This window comes from Choloepus didactylus, chromosome 10, assembly GCF_015220235.1.
Source record: "Choloepus didactylus isolate mChoDid1 chromosome 10, mChoDid1.pri, whole genome shotgun sequence".
Taxonomy (NCBI): domain Eukaryota; kingdom Metazoa; phylum Chordata; class Mammalia; order Pilosa; family Megalonychidae; genus Choloepus; species Choloepus didactylus.
Genome location: NC_051316.1, coordinates 128,358,009 through 128,367,058, shown reverse-complemented (window position 1 = coordinate 128,367,058; position 9,050 = coordinate 128,358,009). Strand labels below are relative to the sequence as shown.

Here is a 9,050-nt window from a genome sequence, read left to right as displayed (position 1 = left end):
AAATAGCAAATACCCGGAGATACAAAGTAGATTACAGGTTACCAGTGGATCTGAGAAGAGGGAGGAGGGAGTTTGTAAAAATTAAAAAAGAAATGGAAAGTCTCAAAACAGATATGGACATTCTAAAAATGAACCAAATGGAAATATTAAAAATAATTAATTAATTATAATTAATAATTAGTACCTGAAACCAAGATCTCATTAGACGAACAATGCAAATAATGGATTAGTGTATTTGAGGGCAGGTTGAGAGATATTAACCAAAGTGGACTATAGAAATAAAATAAAAATGTGTGTAGAAAGGTGAACAGAGCCTCAGTCACTGGTGAGAAGGTATGAAACAGACCGGAGAGTGCAATTGGAACCCAAGGGGAAAGAGAGAGAGTGGAGCATAAAAGCAGTTGAGGAAATATTAGCCAAAATTTTAAAATTTTGATTAACCTCCATATCCAAGAACCTCGGTGAAACCCATGCAGGCTAGTTCAAAGAAAACCATACCAAGGAGTATAATGATCAACCACTAAAGACCAAAGGTAATGGAAAAATCTTAAAGTGGCCAGTGAAATGAAAGGGTGAAAAATAAGAATGGCTGATGACTTCTCATCACAGACACTAGAGGCAGAAAGCAAGAAAGAAAATTTTAGAAGTGTTGAGAGACAAACACTTCTTAAACTAGAATTCCTATCTGGCAAAAACATAATTCAAAAATGAAGGTGAAATAATGATACTTTCAGATAAATGAAAGCTGAGAGAACTTGTTGCCAATAGAACATTGCTCTTCTCTCACCACCCCCTGTAAGCTTCTCGAGCCCCAGGGGAAGTTTCTAAACTTCTATAGACCCCCAGTGGATGACATGCAACTGAATGACACCGTGAGAAGCGGGTGTGATGTCAGTGACTGGGTTCTGCAAACTCCCCATCCCAACGAGGCCTCCGGTGCTATCTGGACCCAGTAGCCTCACTGAGAGAATGGGCCTGGCCTTTCCCTAAAGACCCAGAGGGCAGGCCTGTCCCCGCAGAGGTGCCTTAGCCAGAAGACAATGTCCCTGCTGAAGGGAAACTGAAGCCAATTAATTAGGAAGCATGGTGGGGCTGCGGAAAAAACACGTTCTGAGACTATCCCCGCCTCCATTTGTGGCACTAAGCCAGAGGGGAGGAAGTGGCTGTCCCCATGGGAAATGGGAAACAGAGCCAGAGGTTGTGGCAGGTTCTGCAGCCCTATAAAAGTGAGGTGCTTCCTCTGCAGGAAAGCTCGGAGCAGACGGAGCCCAAGGAGCCACCCCACCATGGGACCCGCCAGCCTGCTCCTTGCCTTCCTGTGCATCAAGGCCCTGGCAGCTGACACCTGCCCAGGTGAGTCGAGCCAAGGTGGGAAGCACCTGAAGCTATTCTGGTCCCTGATGGACGACAGCTTCCCCTGACCGGCCCCTCTGGGTTTCTCTGCAGAGGTGAAGCTGCTGGGCCTGGAGGGCTCCGACAAGCTCTCCATTCTCCGTGGCTGCCCGGGGCTGCCGGGGGCCCCAGGACCCAAGGGAGAGGCAGGGGCCAGTGGAGACAAAGGTACGTGCTCTGCGGGAGGCCGGGGGTGGGCAGCGCGGGGTCCAGGGGGCGCTGGGTCTCGCTCTCCTGCAGGCAGATCCTGCGTTGGGCACTGCCTGACTGTGGTTCTCCACTTGGCTTTGGCCTTGGCCCCTGGAGCCAGGCTCGGCAGCCGACTTCTGGAATGCCTCCGGAGGGAGCTGGTCCCTCAGCTGCTCCCCGAGCTCACTCACATTCGGGGTGGGTGCCTGGGAGACTGGGTGCTGGACCTGGCTCTCTCCCAGGTCTCCACGGCTCCCGGCAAGACTCCTAAGAGCTAAGGACCTCTGTGTTCTCACCTGAAAACTGGGGCTACAGCTTGCCCCTCTGCCTTCCTCAGAAGAGGAAACTGAGGGTCAAAGAGGCCAGCAACTTCCGCAAGTTATGAATCACACATTCTAAGAGGGATCGGCTCAGGGACACTGGGGGCGCTGGGTGTGCCCCACTCACCATTGTGGACCCCAGAGGGGACTTTCTGCCCCCTGTGCCCTTCTTGGGGGACACTGGGGAGGAAGCTCTTTCCCTGGGAGGAGCAGAAGTGAGTCAGGATCCGAAAATCCTTGGATGATTTCTACCAGAGGGTGGGGTTGGGCTGCCCCAGGCCAGGCCAGGCCCCATGCCCTGTGCCCCAGCCGCCCAGGGACGGGCAGAATGAGTGGATGTCCCTGCCACCTCCCCAGAGTGGGGGGCTGCCTCTCCCAACCCTGAGCCACCTGTCTCCACTGCAGGCCTGGGATGGACCCCAGGAGCTGGACAGCCATCTGTCCCTGTGTATTTCCTAATGCCAGTTTGGGGGGCCCCCCTGTGAGTCAGACCTGCGTGGTGGGCTGCATAGTTGCCCCCTGACTCTGGGGAGCCAGGGACTCAGGACGGCTCAGCGCTGGCTCCTCCTCTCCCAGGACCCCTGCACGGAGAGGCTCCCTGCCCTTGCGGGGACTGAGGATGAGGTCCCTGAGATCGTGCACCCTGTTCTAGATCCTGTTGCCTAAGCAGACCGTGGGGCATGTAACGGCAGGGCCTGGGTCCGGGTAGAGCCATGGTAAGAGATCACTGGGCTAGGAGGCGGCAGATCTCCTGCCGAGCTCATGGCGTCCAGGAGGCCAGGATCTCACGGAAGCAGAGGGCGTATGTGGGGGCAGAAGAGGGAGAGCCGGACTGGCACCCCCTGGGCCCAGGATTTGAGTGATGGGTCTGGGATTGTCGCTACATGTGTGTTTGCAGGAGACCGAGGCTACCCTGGTTTTCCTGGGCTGGCAGGACCTCCCGGACTCAAAGGTAAGCCCCGGGCCCCCAGAGCCTGGGTGTCTGCACCCTACTCACCTGCCTCCTCCCGGAGCCCCTGCTCAGCCGCGGGCAGGTTTGGGAGGGACGGGCCTGAGTCAGGAGCCACCTTCTCCCCGTTCTTTCTCTAGGTGACCGAGGAGAGAAGGGGGTGCCTGGAGAAAGAGGTGAGAGCTGCCCCCTTCCCTGGGGCCCCTCAGCCACCAGGGTCTGGATGAGGGTTCTCGGATCCCAGCCAGCCCGTGGGTGTGGTCTGGGCAGGTGGGCGGGACCCCCTGCTCACCCCCAGGCCTGTCCCAGCCCTGCCCACCTGTCCTGTCCCCTCCTGGCTGTGACCCCATGGCCATCACTGGAGTCAGGGTCAGCCAGAGGGGGCAGGGGTCACCCACAAGCACACCCACAGAAGAGGCGCAAATCCTCCGCTTGATAATAGCACGCTTCTGTAATATTTCCTTGTAGGGTATCTGGAAAAACTAGAGAAATGTGCAGTAGAAAATGCACTCACCTGAGTTGCTCATCTTTGTCCTCACCCTGCTAGGAGTTGGCTTTAGTGTCACTAGAGAACAATGTCTGCACCTGCAAAACTCCGAGACCGAGCCACACACTGGGTCCAAATGGATAGGATACCCGTGGGGTGCCCAAACCCAGAATCTCCCTGCCTCGTTACCCTGTTCAGACACAGCAGCAAGCTCTTCGGGAGACTTCAGGGCTTAGAGGGATTCTAGAGCCAATGTCCCTCGAAATGTCCCCATCAGCAGTGCCCCAGGAGCTCTGCCTCGCCTGGGATCCCAGGAAGCCCCGAGGCCGGTGCCAGCTTTTCTGGAGGGGGGACTAGTTTCCTCCCAGCTCCAGATCTCCAGCCTGTACTCCATGTGAGGGACAAAGGCTCAGGTTCCCAACTTGTAATGAGGGTTTTCCTTCTGTCCCCAACATCAGGAGAATCATGGAAGCCTGAGAGCTGCGACACGGGTGAGTGTCACCCCTTGGTCTCCCCTGCACACCCCAGGGCCCCCGGCCTGGAGCCCAGTGGCTGGCACACTGCCCTGCAATTCAGGGGTACACGGGCCACCCCAAATTCTTCCTCCAACTGTCAGCCAAAGATACAGGACAGACCTTGGGTGGACACTAGAGTGGCCTTTAGAAGTGCCAGGGACCCTGGAGGCCAGGTGCTGGGGAGGCGAGGAGGCAGCGGCTCTGGAAGGTGGGGGTGCTCAAGCCCAGCCCACTCCCATGCACAGCTGGGGTCCCCTGGGGGGCCCCGTCTCTGTCCCAGGCCTCAGAGCTCTCCCCGCTGTGCCGACGCTGCACCCCTGCTCCTCCTCCCCGGCCCCTGCCCTGCCCAGGCTCCCTGTCCACATCCTTTTCTGGGGTTCTGTCCCCAGGCCCCCGCAACTGCAAGGAGCTGCTGACCAGGGGCCACTCCCTGAGCGGCTGGCACACCATCTACCTGTCCGACTGCCGGCCCCTGACCGTGCTGTGTGACATGCACACCGACGGCGGGGGGTGGACCGTGAGTTCAGGGCCGTGGGGGCGGCTGGGGTCCCGGGGTAGAGGGGCCCACCTGGGGGTCTTCAGAGCCCTGATTCCACACCTGCCTCGGATCACACGCTCCCTGTGACCTCCGTGAGCTCTCTTTCCCCCGTGGGTCTCAGTTTCCCCGTCTGTCACTCGGGATGCACAGACCCCTCCCTTTCTCTGAGGATGGGGGAATCACAACTGCTCGGTCTGGGGGTGACCCCGTGGGGCAAAGCAGCCAGAGTGTGGAGTGAGGCCCGCGAGGACAGCTCCCTCCCTCCCAGCTGTGTGGCTCTGGGCTGGTCGCCTGCCCTCTCTGAGCCTCCTTCTGCCCCTTCATAAACTGGGGAGCCCCTGACCGTCCAGAGGTCTGCCTGTGATGCTCTGGGCACTACCGAGTGGGTCTCCACATGAGGGCGGCACATCCCGTGCTGAAGGCCGGGGTCTCCCCTCCCCAAGCCCCTTGCGTCCCCCCAGGTTTTCCAGCGAAGGATCGACGGCTCCGTGGACTTCTACCAGGACTGGGCCGCGTACAAGCAGGGCTTTGGCAGTCAGCTGGGAGAGTTCTGGCTGGGCAACGACAACCTCCATGCCCTGACCGCCCAGGGTGAGCCGAGGCCGCTGGCCGTGAGCTCTCAGGCCCTGAGCCCCTGCCCTGAAACCCCCTGCCTGGGCCGTCAGAACACAAGCCCCACAGCCCCTTGACCCTCAGGCACTTAGACCCTGACAAGAGAGAACCTTGAAACTGGGGATCCCTGGGATGGTGCTCAGCATTGGGGAGCATGGGATTAGGGGGGTAAAGCCACTGGCGCCTCCAAATCCTAGAGTAGGAAGAGACAAAGAGGCTGCTGGAGCTTTGTCTGAACCCCACTTTTGCTCCCCCAATTTCTCCTTGTCTCGGGGGGATCTCAGGACCAGAGAAAACCCTGCCCCTACTCCTGCCCATACCCCATGCCCCCCACCCCTCACCTGCCCCTCCGAGGTCCACCCCAAGCAGGGAAAGTGGGGTGATCCTGGGCTGGGGACAGTCCTCTCCGTCTGGCTCACCAGCCCCAGGGGGTCAGCTTCATGGGCCCTCTGCCCCCTCCCCAGCCCCCCCTTCCCAATTCCCGCCACCCCATCTAGTCCACGCAGATGGTTCCAGATGAAGGACACCACAGGGCAGCTTCTCACTTGGGCTGTTAGTGTCTTCACAACCCGTGCAGGAGGATATACATTTCAAAACGTCCATGAAGTCAACACAAGCAGGGGAACTTCAGGGGCGGCAGAGGGACCAGAAGGAAATAGACTTCCCGCTGCACTTAGATAACGAAGGAGCAGCTCCGTGAACGAGGAAGGGGCCCCAACATCCTACCCCCATCGCCCAGCCAGCCCCCCCCCTCCCACGCCTGGGGCAGAAGGAGCCCTCAGTGGGCCCGTAACTCTTCCTCCCACAGGCACCAGCGAGCTCCGCGTGGACCTCGTGGACTTCCAGGACACCCGGCACTTCGCCAAGTGGACCTCGTTCAAGGTGGAGAGCGAGGAGGAGAAGTACAAGCTGGTGCTGGGCACCTTCGTGGATGGCAGCGCAGGTGGGTGTCTGTGCCCCCAGCCCGGGCCTGGGTGGGGCTGGGGCTGGAGGGAACCAGCTCAGATGCCCACCTCTGCCTCTTCTTTGCCTCTCGAGCAGCCGTTTCTTCATAGGTAAAATTAAGATAACGCTGCCTCCATCTAATTGCAATCATGCACATTATGTGATCCATGTGAAAAGCCCGATCGTGCTATTACTATTTACTACCCTCATGGATGGAAAATTGGCAGGGATGCTGAATTGCGTGTTTCTGTAGGATCTGAATTCCCAGGTTGCGCTACATGGAGCCCTGACCCGACAGGCAGCTAGAATTTTAGGGAAGCAAGTGGGAGCCAGTCTAGGGGAGGCCAAGGCCACCGTGTCATGCGAACGGTGCCCCTTGGCTTGTGCAGTGCACGGCACATCCACCTGGACGCGGCCGCCCTGGCCGGAGGACTGTGCTAGCCCTGTGTGTGAATCGGCCGGTTCCTCCTCCACAGGTGATTCTCTGTCTGTTCACAACAACACCAAGTTCTCCACTAAGGACCAGGACAACGACGAATCTTCTTCAAACTGTGCTGAGTCGTACACAGGCGCCTGGTGGTACAAGAGCTGCCACTGGTCCAACCTGAACGGTCGCTACCTGGGGGGCTCCCACGGGAGTTCTGCAAATGGTATCAACTGGTATTCGGGGAAAGGCCACAACTACAGCTACAAGATGTCAGAGATGAAGCTGCGGCCCACCTAGCGGAGGCCCGGGGCAGCGCCAGCTCTCCCCATTAGCACCGTTCCACACCCACTGGAAATACGGGGATGTTGGTCAAAATCCTCAGGCCTCAGGTGGAGCGTCCACCCCATTCCCCGTCTGCAGCGACCCTCAGAGCTTTGTGCTGATCCCCCAATTCCAGCCTCTTACCCCCACCAGCAATTGGGGGGGTCACTCTTTTGCTAGACCCTTGCCAGCAGTACATATTATCAATAAAGATATTTGCTCACTTGGCAGGCACAGACGGGATCTCATTTTCATTTGCGTTTCTTTAATCACTGGTCAAGTTCAGCGGGGCTCCGGGGCTTCCGGTCTCCCCGTCTGCTGGTTTTTCCTTCACGACCCGGGTGGGCAGTGGGAATCAGAGGGTGCTTTTGGCCAAGGAAGTTTCTGAGGTCCTAAGTCAGGGATCAGCAAGCAAACGCCTGTTTTCCTTCACTCTCACCCCTGCCTGAGGCCTGCCCTGTTCTGCTTGCTGTCTGTTACAGACTGTTCTTTTCTGGAAATTTCATGTAAATGGAAACTTGCAAAAGGTAGTCTGCCTTCTCTCACGTAGCACGTTTCTCGAGTCCATCCATGTTGCAGAATATATCAATGATTTATTGCTTTGCGTGGTTGAATGGGATTAATTACCCATTTGGCAGTGGATGGACATTTGGTTTGGGGCTGTGCAAATGACACTATACAAATATCTGCATGCAGTTATGTTGTGGGCGTGCATTTTCATTTCCCACGGGCAGATACATGGGAGTGGGTTTGCTTGGTAAATAAGTGTATTTTAACAGTTTAAGAATCTGCCAAAATGTCTTTTAAGTGTCAGTACCATTTTACATTCCCATACACCATGGTTGAGGGTTCTAGTTTCACTGGTAATACATGCTATTCTCTTAACTTCTGATTATAGCCGGAGAACTGGGTGTGAACTGATGCTGCCATGTGGTACTCGTGTGCATTTCCCCAGCGACTAACAAAGTCGACACCTTTTCTTGTGCTTGCTCTCTACTTATCTTTTAAGAAATGTGCATTCAAATCTTTGGTCCATTTTTTTAAAAACTGGTCTGTCTTATTATCGAGTTTTACGAGTGCTTCAGATATTCTGGAAACAGGACATTTGCAGACATGATTTGCAGCATTTTCTCCCAGCCTGTGGCTTATCTTTTCATTTCCTTGCCAGTGTTTATTGAAGAGCAGAATTTATAAATTTTGATATAGTCCAATCTTACCTTTTCTTTTGTTTTATAGTCTTGCCATCATATCTAAGAAATTTTTGCTTAACTCAAGTCACAAAAATTTTCTCTTATGCTTTCTTCTATTTGTTTTATAGTTTCATTTCATACCTTTAGACCCAACAGGAACCATCTTGAGTTAATTTTTGTGTATAGTGAGGGCAGCTCTACATTCACTTGTGTCCACTTTCCAATTTTCCTAATACCCAGTTGTTGGATAGAACATTCTTTGCACAATAATCTGCTTTGGCACTTTTGTTGAAAATCAACTGGTCATGAGTATGATGATTTATATCAAAATTTCTATACTGTTCTATCGATGTATATTTCTCTCCCTATACTGATAGCACACAATAGCTTTAAATAAGTTTTGAAATTGGATGGTATAAATCCTCAACTTTCTTCTTCCTTTGCAAATTATTTTGGCTATTCTAGGGCTTTTGCATTTTGCTCCATACATTAGGATAAGCTTTTCAATTTTATAAAACATTTTCAGCATATCATTTTTATTCTTCTGTTGACTTTTTTAAGTACACACTTGAGTTATTTTCTCATTAGCTTTTCTAGGGATCACAATCTACATCTTTACTTTTCACAGTCCTCTTCAAGTTCATGGTGAGTTCATTCAGTAAAATATATCAGTGGTGCATCAGTATACCTTCATTTCCCCCCTTCTTCTTTGTAAAATACTTGCCATTTATATGACATCCACATACATCAGAATCCCAGCGGTCCAGTGTTAGAACTATTGCTTGTTTTTAATTTTATTTTTTACACTTGTCTTTCTTTAACTTTTTTATTATAGTAAAATAAACATAATATAAAAATTATTTTAACCACTTTTAAGTAAACATTTCTGTGAAATTAGGTACATCTACAGCACTATGTAATTTTTACCACTATCTGTTTCCAGAACATTTTCAAAATCTCAAACAGAAACTCATAGCCTTTAAGCAATAGCACCCCATTCCTTCTTCCCCCCACCCCTAATAGCCACTCTTCTGCTTTCTGTCTATGAATTTGCTTATTCTAAGTATTTCATATAAGAGAAACCATGCAATATTTGTCCTTTTGTGTCTGGCTTATTTCACTCAATATGGTGTCTTCAGGGTTCATCCATGTTGTTGCATGTATC

At 53.3% G+C, this 9,050-nt stretch overlaps 1 protein-coding gene across 1 annotated transcript; it reads left to right on the top strand.

Annotated features, from left to right (window-relative positions):
- The first annotated feature begins 1,264 nt into the window (after positions 1–1,264).
- Positions 1,265–6,886, top strand: FCN2 (ficolin 2). The gene is made up of 9 exons (XM_037797646.1): positions 1,265–1,353; positions 1,447–1,560; positions 2,800–2,853; positions 2,991–3,026; positions 3,796–3,828; positions 4,242–4,369; positions 4,852–4,981; positions 5,811–5,945; positions 6,424–6,886. The coding sequence occupies exons 1-9, from the start codon at positions 1,287–1,289 to the stop codon at positions 6,669–6,671; spliced, it is 945 nt and encodes a 314-aa protein (XP_037653574.1). The 5' UTR covers positions 1,265–1,286; the 3' UTR covers positions 6,672–6,886.
- The last annotated feature ends 2,164 nt before the right edge of the window (positions 6,887–9,050 follow it).